This window comes from Colletotrichum orchidophilum (assembly GCF_001831195.1).
Source record: "Colletotrichum orchidophilum strain IMI 309357 chromosome Unknown Scaffold_59.1, whole genome shotgun sequence".
Classification (NCBI taxonomy): Eukaryota; Fungi; Ascomycota; class Sordariomycetes; order Glomerellales; family Glomerellaceae; genus Colletotrichum; species Colletotrichum orchidophilum.
Window position 1 is genome coordinate 172,658 of NW_019173015.1, and position 17,218 is coordinate 189,875.

Consider the following 17,218-nt stretch of genomic DNA (forward strand, 5'->3'; position numbering starts at 1 on the left):
GGTGGAACGACTTGTTCCAATGTCATCGTCTCTCGTAGGGACTTTGACACGCTATAATTAGAGAGTCAATAGACTGGATGGGAAAATGAAAGAAACCTGGACGATCAACAAGGTTGAGATCTAAGCCCGACGAGTAGTTAGCTGTCACGATATTCTTCACAATGTCTACTTGGAAATACTGTAATGATTTTTCACAAAAAGATTCTAGCGATCAATTGATCGAACTCCAATGGTCGACTGGTTTGACAAGACCGACAATGCACCAATCATTGAACAAAAGTCATTAAGAACTCCCTTATAAAGAGTGCTTCGAAGAGGGACTGCGAAATTGTTCCTCAAGATAAGGGAACGAAGACATGGGTACTTTACTCATGTGGAGGTTTGTGAGTGTTCTCGCAGAATTTCATGGATATAGCACATGCCTTATCAAGTTCAATGCCGTGGTGAGAAGACAGCTCATCTTCACTCAGAGCCAAAGATCTATTTAGTACCGAATCCTGCTCTATCAAATTAACACCGCCTGTTGTTTTCCTGCGCTTCTGAAAATGCAATTGTGCGAGAACACCTCTCCTTCTCCAATGCAGTCAACATCCCAAAAGCAAAATCCCTTGTCACGCTCTTCACTCGACCTTGCTAGCGCGCCTTTTGTCAATTTCTATCCCTCTGTCCCTAGCCAATTGAGTTATTCTCTTGATGTCGGATGCTTGTCGCTAGCTCCTCAAAAGCTTTCTCCTCGTAGTGATAGCTCCGGTTTGCAATTCACACTGGTGGAAACTTTGAGTCGACATCCCAAATAGCCTTGTGTTTCTCCTCCGAATATCTCGGAAGCTCTGTCATGATCTCGAATCCCAGCTCAGGCACGCGTTGCAATAGATCGCTGAAGCAGGGCATGGCACGAACCATGCTGAAGTCGGCGACGCATGTCTGAACAAGCAGCTTTCGAATCTTGTCTCCCGGTATCGTATTGGCGAATGCAAACTCAATGACACCGAATAGTAGCTGGTATCCAGGGTTACCAAGCCTTGCACGCGTCAAAGAGCTGTGCAGTCGATGTAAGCAAACCTCTCTCAGCTGAGCTATATCGTACTTGTCGGCAAATATGTAGAGTTTGACGTGATGCGTGCAAATCTCTCCAAATAAGCGGTTGGCGACCAGGAGATCGAAGTTTGCTTCCAGATCATCTTCTTGGTTCCACGGTACTCCCGATGGCATGCAGTACAGCTTTCCAGGGACTCCTTGGTCGGTGAAGTGCATCAGATATCTCAGATATGGTTGATTGCGGCATAGTACAGCGTCCTGCTTGGTGAGATGGTCCAGTAAGGAGTCATACGACTCCCCTTGAATCAATTGAGCATCATCAGATTCTGTCTCCCCATTCTTCGCGGTCTCTTGAAACTTGGAGACTGTTGGCACGTCGTAATTTCCATAGAAAGCAAACTTTATAAAACTTGTAAACACCTCTGGCTCAACGTCGTCAATTCCGACAACACCCTCAACTGACTCTCGCCAGCCCTTAGTTAACATTCTGTCGAAGATTGCTGAGCGAGAAGCTACGAGCTTCTCATATATCTTGAAGAGCTTTCTGTCTTGGCCGATGACAAAGGTGATCACTCGTGAGGTAAGCACGCTGCAGAGGACAGTCAGTCTGATTTGAAGCACGACCTTGGCTTGAAATAATGGAAAGCTGCGTACCCTTCAAGATCAGGTATGCCTCTGGTGGAAGAAGCCATTGTCAATTGACCGCTATGATATCGGGTCGGACGATGTCTTGCAACCAAAGACCGCCAAAACCGGACGTTGATTGCCTCTGGTTAATTCGTGACTCACGGGGGTGGGATGGGGGAGGTGTTAAGTTGAATTCCAGTGGAATATGGGGCCTTTTTCATTGAAGACTTCTTGGACCTGAGAATTGGTGTAAGGAGGGAAGGTGCCCGTTCTTGCTCGGCAAAGAGTCGAGAGTTTCAGTCCCTCCCGTCACGTGACCGCGACGAATTATCACCTCTCTTTTTCTCTGAAGTACACTTGACAGGAAGTGTTCGCAATTCTGATTTTATTGTGATGCATAGATTAGTAGAAATGACTCAATTTGTGATCGGGAGTACCACCTCAAAAATAGAAAATGCCAGTGTGCAGCCTCTCTCCCATGAGCAAATTGACGCCCTATCCTTGCAAGCCACCTCACCAACGCCACGCTCTCCTTCCCCAGTCAGCATCAGTTCCCTACTAAGTTCGCTGCGTCAATTCAGTATTCCCCGGCTTTTCCTTACTTTCCCTCCCGGTGACCTTCCTTGAATGGTGTCTTCGGCCCCCAATAGGATTTCAAGCGCCTGGTGCCTATGGTCCCTAGACAAGTTCCTCCCAGTAAGTATCGGGTATTTTGAAAAGCAGCTCCACGGCAAAGTCCGGGAATTCGCTGAGCAATTCTCGAACGTCTTCGTTTTTCATTTTCCAACCCAATACCCCGATGAAGTAACGTAGTAGCAGCTTACGAAGCTTGTCTCGAGGTAATGTGTGCGGATGTAAGAAACGAAGGACAGAGCACACATGAGTCAGTAAATCATCTTCCACAACTCCATTGTACAACTTTTGGCGAATATCATCGACGCATAAGCTCTTGAGGTCATCGATGAGATACTTGTCGGCGAGAATATAAAGTTTCGCAGGTTCCATTAGGTGATCCAATGCGAGAAGTATTTGCGAATGGGTGCCGTCACTGCCCTCTTCTGAGTCCTCTTGCAGAGGCGGAAGATCCTTGCCAGCTAGAGTCACTGCACTGTTACCGTTCTTGCTGAAGTGCTGTTTGCAAAAATCTGACACTGCATGTCGTTTGTTGCTCTTGCGGGATGACAAGGTCTTGATCCACGTTCGAAGTGACTCAGATGAGTCATATTCTTCCTCAGAGTCTTCTTCATTCATGTCTTCCTTGGCGTTCTCTTTGATTTCGAGAAGTTGAATGGGGTAGGAGCCGGTGTACGCATAGTCCAGAAGGTGGAGGAATGTGGCTGGTTCGACGTCGTCCAAAATGACCTTGCCCTCGAGGGATTCCTGCATTTCCCCCGTAAGCAAGGCTCGAAGAGGCTCTGAGAGGCAGGTCAAAGCTCCTTCGTGTACACGGAACTCGCGAGCCGAGTCGTCCTTGCCAATGACGAAAGTGACGATCCGGGAATCGATTATCCTGTGGTTTTTCATTTAGCATTTAATTAATTGATTGATTGCTCTGATGATTGGAAACTCACTGCTCCATTCCTCTCTTCCGCTTGAGAGACATCGTGGAGGATTGTGAAGGTGCGTGTAGATGTATTGGTGAGAGTTGGGCTGGTAAAAAAAAAAAAAGACTTGAGTATGTCGGAGTACGGAGTAGAGAGACCGGATACCAAAAGTTCCGCTTTGGATGGAAGGAGCTATGGGTACCTCAGCCGTTCTTCCTAAAAGCACAGTCAGTATTGGCTTTTGTTCCAAATCTTCTATCGATTTCTACGTTCCCTTTTGATTCTAAACTGCCTCCCCGGTTCTCTCTCTTGCTCCTTTTCACACCTTAATGAGTCGCGTCTTTTCAAGTGAGAAATATGAGAGTACATCTCCCATCAAGTATCACGCAGGATTGATGCCAAAGTAGGCACAGAGCGACTGCTGTTAACTTTCAGGCACCATAGCATCATAAGAGGGAGACTCGGAGCGCCTTCTTGAAGAGTTTTAAACACCTTTTGGCTCACTACTAATTCCATCAGTCAGAGAATCTTGAAAATAAAAAGTCGCAGGGTATCATCTCCCAATTTCAAGGGCCAAATGAAGCGAAGCACACAAGCCGATATCTAAGGACACCGACACTGCTAGTATGACGAGAAAAGGCACATTGTGGCGTGGCATTGCAAGTATCACTTACACCATCAACGCCAGGAAAAATAGTATTGCATATTGAGCTCGTTATACATGCTTCTCTGGATTCTTTGATGCGAGGATATAAAGCTTACCCCATGATAGTCCAACCAATATACTCTTGTGCTGTCCGAGATGTCACCAGATCATTTCCTTAGCTCAGGATACCTCCTCCAGATTCTTGCATCCAATCTTTCCCACATGTTATTTAAAGCAGCCCCTCTAGTTCTTATTGAGTTTCACGAGACTTGGTCGTTTTCCTTCTCATGCCATTTCTTCGGGGCTAGTAGCGACAGAAAGAAAAACGGTATTGCTGCAATAGGCGTCTCGGAGGAAAATTACAAATTTAGCTGAATCCAAGTCATTTGATCTAAAGTCACATTTCGGATTTTCGAATATGTCCTCAATGTTGCAAAAGAGAGACAAGAAGGGGCATCAAAAATGCCTTGTGGGCTAGCGATGTATCTGAGACGGCCTTGGCTGACGAGAAACATGACTGATTCAGACTGTGCGCGAATCATTCGGTCGTTGTTCTAGGCTGGCTTTGCAGTTTAGGTTTTTCTCAATAGCCCATATTCGCTTTCAAGACTCGTGGCCGTAATGAGCTGGCGGCTCTTTGTCATTGGCAGAGGTTGTTGTCTGAAAGAGGTCAAGATTGTCGCAACGACAGCTGAGACGAGACGGTTTTGGGCATGGTAAGAGATGAAAATTGATGAACCCTCTGATGAAGAGAAAGAAGATGGTGTTCTTCAGACAATGAATTGTTCTTGTGAGGGAAAGGACTCCGGCCGTAGAACAGGAACGCGCGTTTGGACGTTCTTGGTGTTTCGAGATGGGGGCCATCTTCGCCGAGAACGAGGTCTTTCTGTTGAAGCTCTGCCTTCAACAGCCAGTCAACTCAGATGGGATAGCTATAACTGTTTTATTGTCTACATTCATGATGATAACTTTCTGGCCATTGTAATTAGGGCAATGAGATTTTACATTCTTTGAAGTTTAGAATAGGCCCTACTGTCAAACACAATCAAAATTGTATCAAAATGGACAGTCGACCATTGCTTTTGATTGATTTTTTTCTTTTCTTACTAGAAAACAGCTGGGCCTTGCAGTTAACAACTTGTAACCATGATCAATGTCACGCTTTTCGTAATATAGAAAGTCAGGGTATCTCTTGGTAACAGTTGGGTAAAAACCCAAGAACTCTTTCTGAAAATTTGCATGGTGGTGCTATGATGTCTAAGGTACCCAGGCAAAAGATAAACAAGTTTTGCCGCACAGGAGTCGTAGTCCTGACCAGTTTTCTTTGGGAACACACTCTGCCATCTTTCCAGGCTCACAAGGTCATGTGTCCAATCCTCTCATTCCCTTTCCCGTTGGCATCTCTTCTCTTCGCTCCCCTTGTTGGCTGAGCATACACGGGGTATCCACGCGGTGAGCCTGATTGCAGAGACAATACCTTGAAGAATTGGGGGCCATGATGTCTCAATGGGAGACTTCAACTTTGTCTCAGAGTGCCAGCCAGTAGTCATCCGGCGCGCGACGAAGAAGGGCAGTAGAGATCTCGGGAATCTCGTCCAAGACATCAGTAACACAGGAAAACCCAAGAGCTTTGTATAGGTCTGTGATGATGTAGTCGATAAGCAGTGCTCGAAGTGTATCATTGGGTATGGTCCTCGGCCAAGCAAAGACCAAGAGTTTGCAGATGCTGAGTGCGAGTTCATCGGTGTATGGGTGGTGCAGAGGGATCTGTCGCAGTTTGTCGACGCATAGGTCCTTCAACTCATAAATGGCGTACTGATCGGCCAAGACGTAGAGTCGCGCGCACGATATGAAACACTGTTGTGAGTGACTGCGAACCAGATGCGGATCACCTTCGACATCAGTCATGAAGTCACCAAAGCAATCCAGAGCGAAATCAATTCCCTTTGATCGACTCTTTCTCGGGAGCCGGTAGCCTTTGACGCGCTGATTGAGTGACTCCGTGGTTTCGGATGCGTAGGTTGTCTTTGCGTCATGGTCAACAAAGGTGAAGTCGTGACGGTAGGCGTACTCCATCAAGTGAGTAAAAGTCTCATCCTCGACACTGGTCCAGACAACCAAGCCCTCCACAGACTCCTTCATGCCGTTGTTCACGAGTGCTCGGAGGGGTTCGGAAAGGCCACTGATGACTGCCTCGTGGACATTGTGTTCGACCTTGTCCTTGCCGACGATGAACTTAATGATTCGAGACTTGGTAATTCTGTATCTTGTTAGCGATGCGTACACTCCTCACTTAAATGGCAAGAAGAAGCGGTAAAATCTTGCGCATACCCATCCATGTCTCTCTTCGTGGCCTTTGTAAGGTACTTTGCGATGATGACAGTCTTGCTCAGGTGATAGAAACCTCAAAGTGAGAGCAAAGTGAGAGGGCAATGGAGAGTGAGTTGGAACAAATCGATGGGAGTGAGGTGCGTTGGAGGAAGGTGTGAGATGGTAGATGAAGTCGAAAGGTCTGGAGTGGGAAGGACGGACACGAGTCGAGTCTCCTCCCCTCCTTCTTTCTGTGCCTGATAACTTTTTGCAGTGCGAAGGAACACCCTGAGGTGACTTCAATGTGTTTCTTTGTTGGAAGGATCACCTTCCTTACCTTTAATGTGACCTTTCTGAATACCGGTGAGTGAGTATTCACCCAAGACATGAATACACCAAGCTTTTGAGAACCATCCCCTAACCCTCAAACGAAAATAAGTCAAAAATCTCACCAAATCTCCTCTGGATTATGAGGCAACTGATCCGTCACAGCCTTCAGAACCAGGCTTCACAAGATATTTCCAAGATCATCGTGAAGCAAAAAGCCATTACAGACACGATCTAAAAAGTCTACAAGCTTTTTGCTCCACTACGGCTTCTTCTGCTTGTGCCGGAAATCATGGTCTACGCCGATAAAATGAGTATCTCGAACACTCAACACAGGCATCTTACGAACTTGCTGAATTTCCAGAAATGATCTCATCAGTGAAAGCAAATCTCCATGTCTGGCTTGGAGAGGGTCGGGAGCGACACGACTCTTCGTAGCGTCGTGGTCATTGTCCTGAGAAAGTCTCGCGGTCAGGAAGGGGTCGTCTGCAGCATATGTAGGCGAAATCCTTCAACTCAAAATGGGGGGACTGGGCGGGAGACTGGGTATCCCTTTAAACAATCATTTCGAGGCAGATTCGGTTCACATGAAGCAGTTAGGTTTGACTTTATACCTTCAGTCGTACCACATAGCTAAGCAATAGTCACCATACAGAATTGGATGTCACCTGTCTTTGGTAGTTATTCTTTTTTGATTCTAGGAGGCGAGACTCCTCAATTCCATCACAGCCGCGATCTGGTACTATTAGATACAATTCTGGCGTCGTCTCGCTTTCGTGACGTTACGATTAGGGCCCTTACTGAGGGATGCCCAACTCCTTGTAGAAGGCTTCGGTGCTGGGCTTGCGTCCAAGAAACTGCTCCAGCGTCAACATCTCCTCTTGGCTGCCACCCTTCTCCAAAACGGTGTGTCTGTAGCGGCGGCCCTCCTTGCCGTTCATGGGGTCGGCCTTGAAGACGGAGTAGAACATGTCGGTCGAGTAGACCTCGGATGAGAGGTAGCCGTAGTAGCCGGCATCGTAGCCCCCAATCAGATGGCCGAAGCAGGCTTGTCCGTTGCCCCAGGTGCTATAACTGTTAGTATTGAGTATTTTCAAAGTGCTGGTAATCTCTTACCTCTTCTCGCCCTGAGCTTCGGGTCCCTTGATACCGGCAATCTGGCCACGGAGCTCGTTGTAGGTCGCTGACAAGTCCAGGTTCTTAATCGCCTCGTGGCTCTCGGGGGTGTGGACCGTCATATCGAAAGTACCGAAGTGGAGCTGGCGCAGGTTGAACAGTGCAGCGTTGACGTGCTTGGTGGAGATCTGCTTCTCGATGAGGTCGTCGGGAATCTTCTCGCCAGTCTCGTAGTGCTGGGACAGCGCCTTGATAACACTAGGGGTCCAACACCAGTTCTCCAGCATCTGCGATGGCGCCTCCACAAAGTCTCTAACGGTGCTGGTGCCGTGGAAACGACTGTATGTGCAGCGGCCGGCAAGGTCATGAATACCGTGACCAAGCTCGTGGAAGAGGGTGACGACCTCGTCATGCTTGAGAAGCGAGGGCTTCTTGGGAGTGGGCTTGCTGAAGTTGCAGACCAGAGCGGTGGCAGGGTATCTGCGCGAGCCGTTGGCTTGCAAGTAACCGGGCTGCAAGTTGAAATTGGCGGCGTGGCCGTACTTGCCCTGACGAGGGTGGAGGTCAAGGTAGAGGTAGCCGACGAATCCTTCTCCCTCTGAAGCATCATCCCAGACACTGAAAATGATGACATCCTCGTGCCATGCGATATCCTCACCCTTGCCTGTGGGGCTGAGGTTCTTGCGGTCCTCGGGCTTCAGCTCAACAAAGACGAAACCCAGGAGCTCTTCGAAAATCTTCAGCATGCCAGCAATCGTCGAAGTAATTGGGAAGTACTCGGCGATCTTGTTCTCGTCAATGCTGTATTCCTTCTCAATCATCAACCGGTCGTAGAACTTGTGGTCCCACAGGTAGTAGTTGCCGTCATTCTCAACCCCGCGGGCGTCGGTGTCGGCCTTCTTGAGCTCCAGAAGGTGCTCGACCTCTTTAGCGCCACCAGCGGTCAACCGAGAGCGAAGATCACCCAAGAAATCGTTCACGGTCTTGGTGGTCTTGGCCATCTTATCCTCGATACGCAGGGCAGCGTGGTTAGGATAGCCGAGCATGCGGGCAGCCTCATCACGCAGAATGATAGCCTCCCGGAAAAGGGGAACGTTCTGGTTGCACTTGTTCTCGTTCTGAATAAATACCTTTCGTCTCGTCTCGGAATTCGTGGCGAACTTGAGAGTTGGGAAGAGATCGGGATACTTGAAGGACAGCTTGAGCTTGCCCTCGTTCTCGCCGGTACCCTTCTCCAAACCATCAATGACGTCGTCGGAAACGCCATCAAGCTCTTCCTTCGCAAACCAAATGCCGCCATTCTCCTCGTTCAGATTCTTTGTGAACTCGATCTGGATCTGACTGAGACGCTTCTTGATCTCCTTGAAGCGGTCGCGCTGAGGCCCTGCAGGCAGACCCAGACCCATTTTGATATAGTTCTTGTAATCCTTCTCGAGCAACCTCAAACTCTCGGGGTCCAAGCCCTCGGAGTCTTTGCGTTGGTGGAGAGCCTCAATGAGCTTGTAGACATCCTCCCTCATGTTCACCTCGATCGAGAACTCGTCCAAGATGGTATCGGCCTGGGTCGAAGCCTCGCGCAGGGCGGCGTCGCTCGAGACATACTGGTAGAAGCCGAGGATGCGGGTCGACAATCCGCTCTCGTTCTCGTCTTTGGCAATGGGCTTCATGACATTTTCAAAGGTGGCCTTGTCGGCGGGGTAATCAGCGACGAGCTTGTCGAGGAGGGCGCGGGTCTGGTCGCAGATCTTCTTGGAGTCGCCGACGATGGACTCCTTGGTGCCGGTGAAGATGGGTGGCGCTTGGGGCGGCGACTTGTACTTGTCGGGGACAGTCATGGCGCTGGTTACCAAGGGTCGGTATGTCGATAAAGATGGGGTGGCGACGAGGGGTAGCTGGACTGGTTTGAAGCGCAGCTGTGCAAAGAGAGAAGTGATTCTCGGGACTGCTCTTGGGGCCGCCAGGATGAGAGCTGTGACGAGGAATATGAGGAAGAAGGTGAGGGAGAGGAGGGGACGCTTGGAGGATGCGGTCGACGCCACGGCGACTGGACGAAACACGGTTCGATCAGTCGGTGAGTTGGGTGCGTCGGGGCGGGGGCGGGGGAGGAGGAGCTGCTGCAGGACCGAGACGTGGACACGGGGCAGACGCGGATGGATGCAGGTGGAGGAGTCGACGCCGTGAGAGGTGACAGGTAAGGTTAAGCGCGAAGGTACATGTAGCTGTGCAAACAGTGGACTAAGGCGGGGAATCGCAATGTCAGGTTGGCAGGCGGTGGAATTGGCGGAACGGTTTGTGTGTGTAAGTGGATGGAGGTTTACATTGATCCTGACGAGTACGGAATGCGACGGAGTCCCCTTCTCTCACTCACCTTCCAGATGGAGGCTCCTTGGCGGGCAGTCGCGGCCTGCCAGGGGAGATCAGCTCAAGCTCCCGGCGCTACGACGTCCCGGGCTGCGACGCCCCACATTGAAGCAGGCGGGGTCGGTCCATGATGTACCAATGTAGGTACCTAGAGGCAACTGCATGCTGTTCTACTGCTACTGCACCTTTTCTTGCATTCTTTTCTAGATGCATTTGGAAGAGATATATCCAGACTCAGGGACTCCTCTCCAAGTCTAACGTCATGTGCCAGAGGATTTCGATGAGTGTTGAAACGGTTGTGTTGAAGCACGTGGTTCCACCGGAATATTTCGGTACCTCAAGCCTGCAGGTCCAGACGCAGGCCACATTCATTGCCTGACTGAAGCGAGCTTACATAAGACGACTGCACCCGCCATTGTGTGCGGGGTCCTTTGTTGCTGGGCAAACGAGCCAAGGCCTGGTGCGACATCGTGGCTGATGAATCAACATGGCCGGATCGCGGAGGCCGCGTAGGATGGCTGAAGAGTCGCGAGGATATGTGCACGGTTTTCAGTCGTTTCGCTCCCGGGTACATGACAGTGCATGTCGATGCCCCGGTGAGCTGCATTCTCGTCCCAAGATGCACGTCCAAGCAGGCACAACCCCGGGCCCCCTCAGGAACATCCATCTTCCGGTGAGATCGTTCGCGTGATGAAGTTGGTGTCATGGTATTTATTTCTTTTGGTATCGGTTCCATTCATTCCCGTACATGTGTCGTGTAGTCCAGAGCAACGTCTCTGAGGAGGAGGGCTTGAACTCCAGAATACCCAAATTCCCTACAATAGCGAACAACGCAATCGCAACGCAAAAGCAAACGCCATTTCCCATCGTGCCAGCCATGCATTTGTCTCTGCTTCTCTTTTCGTAAAACTGCCTCCGTCTCGTTCCTCTGATATGGTCGTACAACGCTCGCTCGCTAGGAGGATCTAGTTGGCGAGGATGGTCCGGACAAGCTCTGGTGCGCGGATGTATGTCAGTAAACACCGTCTTTATCGCATGATGTGTCTCCTGGTGATGTAGGCTGATGGCTTACCGGTGTAGTTGACCTGGCCAGAGCTGGTGTCCACAGCCTTGAGCAGCTCGTCGACCTCTTCGTCTGACATCTTCTCGCCGAGGTTGGTCAGAATGTACTTGAGCTGGCCGACGCCAATGAAGCCCGTCATGTCCTTGTCAAAGACCTGGAAACCGCGGCAGTACTCCTCGGGTTCTCCGGGGTCGCGGAAGCCGCCGGGGCGGTTGAGGATGCGCTGGAAGGTCTCAAAATCGACTGCGCGCGCACATATATCGCTGATTAGCAATTGTTTCTACTCTTCGAAAATGACAAACATCCGTCTATCGGGTCTCGGTGGGCGATGGACGTCAAGAGAAAGACTCACAGTCGCTTCCGACGTTCTTCTCGAGGTCGCGGATCTCGGTGAGGGTTGGGTTCTGACCGCAGGCGCGGAGGAGGTCGCCCAAGCTGTCGATGACGACGCGGCCGTTGCCGCGCTTGTCGAACAGGGAGAAGGCCTCCTTGTAGTTGGTCGAAGCCTGAGCGTCGTACTGGTTAGAAGACATTGTGATCTGTTTGTGTGGTATGTTTTGCGCAAAAGAGGTTCGCAATGTGTGGTAAAGCGCAGGTGACGTCTCGCGGGGTGTTTGTGGAATTATCAAGATGGGATGTAATGTGGGAAAAATGGGGGACGAAAGTGGGTGTTGGATGAGGAATGTCGTGATGCAGCCGCAAGTTGAATGGTTCGCGCGGGAAAAAAGAGTGAGCCTTGCCGGGGATGCAATGGGCGCTGATCTTCTTTCCTTGGCTGGGCTTTGCTGGGCTTTGCTGGGCTGCCAGTTGGTTGGTGTCCGGTCCGTTGTTTGGGTTGCTCCTGTTGGCTGGTGGATGGCGGTATTGCTGGCGCCGGGTGCTGGTGGTACTGCTGCTGTTGTGTTCGCCCTTTGCTGCAAGGTTCGTCGCTGAACTAAGCCGGCGCTAAGGCTGTTTTTCGTCGGCCATCAAAGGGGAGGAAAGGGGTCGATAGGGGAAGGGGAGCCGCTGAATGGCTGGGTCGGTTTCCTTTGTTTACATTCCGGCCGATGGTGGGAGGGGTGCCGCCGTCCGCGGGGGAAACACAGCAAAAAAAAGCAACGGAAAGGAGGGGGGCGGATTTGGAGGGATAGGAACTCACCATTTTTTTTGGTCTGTGTGACGAGGTATGTACGTGGGGAGAAGGTAAACAACAGGTGAAAAGATTTGTCTCGGGATATCAAAAACGAAAAAAAAAGCAGAGGAATCGTGAGGATGTTTCTTGGAGGTTGCTGTCTGCCGGTCGAAACACTTTATGCTTGCACTTGCCCATCTCTCTCCCCAGTCCGTCCCGTCACCACCTTCCGCTATCTGTCATGTACCCTCAGGCTCAGTATTATTTTTATCCAATGTGTCGAGTGCACCCGGTGGACTTTTGTTCAAGGCCATAGGCCATGGGCATTCCCAGTCTCCGTTATTCATGCGTTTTAGGTGGCAGCGGTGTGCACATGAACTCAAACTACTAACCTATCGAGGGCCCCTGAAGGCGGTCTGACTTTACAACCCCGGGGGGACTTGGTGCCTTCTCTCACACAAACACAGTGCATCTCTGCAACACATGGTCAAAACTCCTGAAACCTGACGGGGCAACCACCGCCGGGCTCCTCTTTCCCAATCTTTCCGGGTTGCTGCAGCCAATCACGGCTCTCGGATGAGTTGCTCCCCCCATGACTTTTGGCCCAGTCCAAATGTCCACCTCTGCCCAATGGTTCATGACTCCACGTTCAATATTCTGTCATGGCTGGAGACTTGCACAACGTTATCGACAACTTTCATTGCGGTGAGAAAACACTATCTACCTACAGAGGATCCTTATGCGCCAAATTCGAATTGTGCCGACATACCCAGGCCGTCTAAACTTTGTCAATCACCGCAAACTTGCATATTCATAGGGTTCGTCCCGAATTTTTAACTGCCATATCGGGCTCGACCTGCGAGTCAATCCGCTTCGCCTTCGGCACCAATGGCTACCTCCCAAAGCTTCCATATCAAACCCATATTGATCCCGTCACATCTTCTCTATGAATAAGTCACAGATTCGTCACTTCCTCTTGGCCAGGATAAGACTCGTCCCCCACACGGCCTCAACCTCGATATCCCGCCACTTGTCGCCCGCGGCCTTCCACTCCGGTACCGCTTCAAGCAACCTATCAAACAACAGGTCCGCAATGTCCCCCTCCGCCCCGCCCTCCGCCCGGCTCTTCACCTCCGGGTGCGCGTCTCTCCACCCGCGATACGCGCTGAAAGTATGCACGTAACCCTCAAAGTCGCCCAGCTTCATCGTCTTGCGCAGCTGCCATGCCGCCCTCGGGTCCTCCGGGTTACTCTCCACATCGACCTGCGCCTCCGCCCGCGACGTCTTCCTGTCCGGGTCATACACGATGCGCCTCACCCGCTCCCACTCCAACGCCGGCGGCACCACCGCCGCCAGGTTATCCTGCAGGATCTGCCGCCCGGGCTTCTCCCAGTACGGCCCCATCGTCTCCACCCCGCTGCCGGGCGACGACTCCCCCTCCCCGTAGCAAAAGTGCATATAAATGTCATTGACCGCCGGGAACCCCACGAGGATGTTGTCCTTGTACCCCCAGAACGCCAGCGTCCCGCCGCTCTTGACTACCCGCGCCAGCTCCGGCCACACTTTGTCGTAATTGAACCAGTGCGCCGCCTGGCCCGCGACCACGAGATCTATGGAGGCGTCGGCCACAAACGACAGATTCTCGGAGCTGGCCTGGCGAAACGTGATTTTCGGGTCCGAGGTCAAGTCGGCTGCCTGCTTCACCATGCCCGCGCTGGGGTCGATGGCGATGACGCGACCAAAGCGCGGGCTGAGCTCCCGCGAGATAAGGCCGTGGCCGCAGCCCAGGTCCAACGCCGTGCCGCTGGGCGACGGGGTGTTGTGGTACGCCAGTACCGTTCTGAAAAGCGATGCAGGATAGGACGGCCGGAAGGCCGCATAGCCCGCGGCCGAAAAGGTTGAGCGTCTGTGATGCACGTGTCAGCTTGACGACACGATAACGTTTACAGCTCGGCTTGAAGGGTAAGTCAACGTACGCAAACGTAGCCATTGCCTGCCGTGTAAATAGGGTAGGTTATTGCTAGTGTAAAGCTGCAATGTTGGAGTTGCCGGCTCTGTTGCGATTGGCAGGCTGGTTGATGGTCCAATGATGACTCAACGATGTGTAATGTGTCTCGTCGCATCCGTCTCTTTGACTGGAAAGACAGCGGCCGTCCTCCAATTTATTCCCACACGGCTTTCGGACGGGATCCTCCCGACAGTCCCTGGATCACGGCCATACGGAACCAGACCGTCTCATAAAACCTTAGGCAGGTGGTAGCCGCGGCTCCGTGGCATGCATTGCAGACTTGCAGTGGTAGGTCGCGTCATCGGCCTCGGCCGCCCCCCCGCTGACGTGCTCGGGAGTCGTCGAAACTCCATTTGAAGCTCCGAGTCGCCCCCTTCCATCTCCGTCCCCCTCGCTCTTCATTCCTTTCTGTATCCGCGCCTCGAACACACTTTCTAAGCCTTGTCCCGTCCCGAAACTAGTGCCCGACATGTCGACCGAAGCCACGGCCCGTGTTTTCTTCTCGCAAAAGTTCATTGCTGTGGTGGGCGCCAGTTCGAATCCTGCCAAGTTTGGCAACAAGAGTGCGTCTTTGCCCCTGGTTATTCCCGCTCAATTATCTCTCTCCTTCTAAGCTCTCAGAGTTATCACTCACTCACTCACTCACGATGTTCGCTCATCTCACTTGAACCATCTCACCTCAATCTTACTTACCATATCTCCCTCCCGAGTCTCCAAACTTCATCACCAATCGGTCTTCCCACTAACAACCCAACCCCCGCAGTCTTCGCCTGGTACCTCGCCCACTCCATCCCCGCAACCCCCATCAACCCGACCGCCAGCACTGTCAACGCCCTCGGCAAAGACTACCCGGCCCTGCCCAATCTCACGGCCCTGCCCAACCCAAAAGAAACCGCCGTCTCCATAATCACCCCGCCCCCGGCGACGCTCAAGATTCTGCGCGAGGCGAAAGAGCTGGGCGTGCCCGCCGTCTGGCTGCAGCCGGGCACCTTTGACGACGCCGTGCTCGAGTACGCCCGCGGCGAGGGCGGCTTCGAGGCCGTCGTCGCCGGGTTCGGAGGTGGAACCCGCGGCGGAGAGGGGTGGTGCGTGCTTGTTGATGGGGAGAGGGCGCTCAAAGCTGCGGGGAAGCTTTGATGGCATGGGCCTTACCTCATCGTCCGTCAACTCGTGACACGAGTCGTAGACCGCTGCAGAGAGTAAACGTGAGGGCATCCTAAACGAGGGGGTTTGCTTAGCTGATATGCTATTACGTGATGAATGACTACTAGTTCCCTCCATCAAGGGTCAGCAGTGAGCCCATCGCGAGACTATCCAAGAATCTACCCTAGGTCCTGCTTCACAGACTCAAGTTGAATCTTTTCGTATTGCCCCCATGGGTTCCCCATCCTGAGAGAGGTCGCGTTGGCGATCCCGTGTCGAGATAGCTCCGTCCTTGCCTGTCTCTAAAGTTGTGACGCGCGCTTCTCTCCATCGTTCTGGCCCGGCATTCATACCAGGTCACACCACCCCTCCCCCTCCCCGTCTCCAACCAATCAAATACAACTCTCGTATTCTCCCCCAGGCAAGTTCTGATGCATCGACAGGACGATCGCTTTTGGGATCTTGGGTCGCTTCATCTTCGTGATCGAGTCAAGAGCTGCCAAGTCTGGGGTAAAGGTAGTCCATGGTAGTGTCTAATGCTGGGCCGCATCTGCCGCTTTTCCCCCTCTTCTCCTCCCGACGGCTCCTCCAATTGAGCCTCAAATGACTCCGTCATGACCGGCCCAGTCTCAATCCCAGGCCTCCACACCAAGTCCAATTTCTTCAGTTTGCATTGGACGCCAGGTCCAACAGTCAAATATTGAAGTGCTGGACAGTATTCTCAAACCAAGTCAACTCATCTTTCGGGTAACATCTCATCCCTCCCCAGGCCCAACTGAACTCGTCCCCTGTTCATCCTCACTGCCTTTTCCGCCATACCGGTACTGGACATGGAACGATGGAACACACACGCCTCATCCGCTACCCCGACGCTTCCCATCCCCTTGACCCGTCCCACGCCCGCTACTACCTATTGTAGAGCTTTCCCCGCATTACCTCCAGCCCGCCCGGGGCAGTCCCAAGCGTGCCTGCCCCACACGAGCTGAAGTTTCCCCCGCCCTCGCCCAAAACTCAAACCAACCAACCAGCTTCCCCTTTTCGGACACTTCACGACTTACACTCTCTCTTGACGTGGGGGAACGGGGAAGGGAACGACGGATGTACTGGATGGCGCTACTGCAAGACCGGTCAAAAAATTGTTGTTCGCTCCCGTCAAACTCCCCGAAGCCTCCTCTTAATTGTTCTTACTCCCAGACTGCATCCACGTGCCGCTCAATGCCGGGGAGCCCGTCCTGTCCACCCTTTCTCCATGCCAGAGTCAGTAAACTTACGTTCCTCCATGTCGTTCGTTCGTACGTTCGTGCGTTCTCCGTTCGTTCGTTTGTTCTCTTCGTCCGCCTCCTCCCCTCTCTTCCTCTCACTTTTCATTTCCCCCAAGAAGCGCCGCTCTTCCTCCCTTGCTTCCACGCGAGATTGTCGAGTAAGTCTCAACTGGGGGAAAGCAAACCCGTGCTATTGACTCGCCCAGAGGAGGCGCCCCAGATGCATAATTCTACATCCGCGCGAACCCTTGACGACTCACCAGTGTGATTTGAAACTGACAGGTCTTTTGTTTTCCTCTCGTCCCAGAGCCCCAATCTGTTCAACTGAGACATTGACGGGTGACTTTCCCAGACCGCGTCCTTCACACCCTCAGCTACAGAGACTACGGTCCAAGACAAGACGGCAACGCTCCAAGGTAAAGCAAGAAGGGAAGCAAGCACCCTTCTTCCACGACTAGTGCCTTTCCCCCCAGCTTCTACCAAACCATATCCAAAACTCCAAATATGCTGCGCCCTCCACCCGATGATCTCCCCTCCCTACTACTCGTTCGGCCCATGCTTTTGCAGCACGTTTCAACGAATCATCCTCGTAGACTCTGCATCATGCCACCTTCATATTGCAGCACCATCCCTTGTCCCGAATCCTGGAGTTTCTGTCT

The 17,218-nt window shown here is 52.1% G+C and overlaps 6 protein-coding genes across 6 annotated transcripts; 1 reads left to right on the forward strand and 5 right to left on the reverse strand.

The window, feature by feature from the left end:
- Positions 1 to 759: 759 nt before the first annotated feature.
- Positions 760 to 1,730, reverse strand: CORC01_07382 (uncharacterized protein; the record flags this gene model as incomplete). Its single annotated transcript, XM_022619019.1, has 2 exons — positions 760 to 1,627; positions 1,693 to 1,730. The coding sequence occupies 2 exons, from the start codon at positions 1,728 to 1,730 to the stop codon at positions 760 to 762; spliced, it is 906 nt and encodes a 301-aa protein (XP_022474482.1).
- A 613-nt stretch (positions 1,731 to 2,343) lies between these two features.
- CORC01_07383 (uncharacterized protein) lies at positions 2,344 to 3,268 on the reverse strand (the record flags this gene model as incomplete). The annotated part of the gene is made up of 2 exons (XM_022619020.1): positions 2,344 to 3,175; positions 3,237 to 3,268. The coding sequence occupies 2 exons, from the start codon at positions 3,266 to 3,268 to the stop codon at positions 2,344 to 2,346; spliced, it is 864 nt and encodes a 287-aa protein (XP_022474483.1).
- Positions 3,269 to 5,382: 2,114 nt separating this feature from the next.
- CORC01_07384 (uncharacterized protein) lies at positions 5,383 to 6,194 on the reverse strand (the record flags this gene model as incomplete). Its single annotated transcript, XM_022619021.1, has 2 exons — positions 5,383 to 6,115; positions 6,187 to 6,194. 2 exons carry the CDS (start codon positions 6,192 to 6,194, stop codon positions 5,383 to 5,385), a joined length of 741 nt encoding a protein of 246 aa, XP_022474484.1.
- Positions 6,195 to 7,289: 1,095 nt separating this feature from the next.
- Positions 7,290 to 11,565, reverse strand: CORC01_07385 (peptidase family M3; the record flags this gene model as incomplete). The annotated part of the gene is made up of 6 exons (XM_022619022.1): positions 7,290 to 7,560; positions 7,609 to 9,843; positions 9,977 to 10,012; positions 10,364 to 10,487; positions 11,042 to 11,275; positions 11,385 to 11,565. The coding sequence occupies 6 exons, from the start codon at positions 11,563 to 11,565 to the stop codon at positions 7,290 to 7,292; spliced, it is 3,081 nt and encodes a 1,026-aa protein (XP_022474485.1).
- A 1,547-nt stretch (positions 11,566 to 13,112) lies between these two features.
- Positions 13,113 to 14,136, reverse strand: CORC01_07386 (methyltransferase domain-containing protein; the record flags this gene model as incomplete). Its single annotated transcript, XM_022619023.1, has 2 exons — positions 13,113 to 14,052; positions 14,123 to 14,136. 2 exons carry the CDS (start codon positions 14,134 to 14,136, stop codon positions 13,113 to 13,115), a joined length of 954 nt encoding a protein of 317 aa, XP_022474486.1.
- A 487-nt stretch (positions 14,137 to 14,623) lies between these two features.
- CORC01_07387 (CoA binding domain-containing protein) lies at positions 14,624 to 15,291 on the forward strand (the record flags this gene model as incomplete). Its single annotated transcript, XM_022619024.1, has 2 exons — positions 14,624 to 14,717; positions 14,918 to 15,291. 2 exons carry the CDS (start codon positions 14,624 to 14,626, stop codon positions 15,289 to 15,291), a joined length of 468 nt encoding a protein of 155 aa, XP_022474487.1.
- Between the last annotated feature and the right edge of the window lie 1,927 nt (positions 15,292 to 17,218).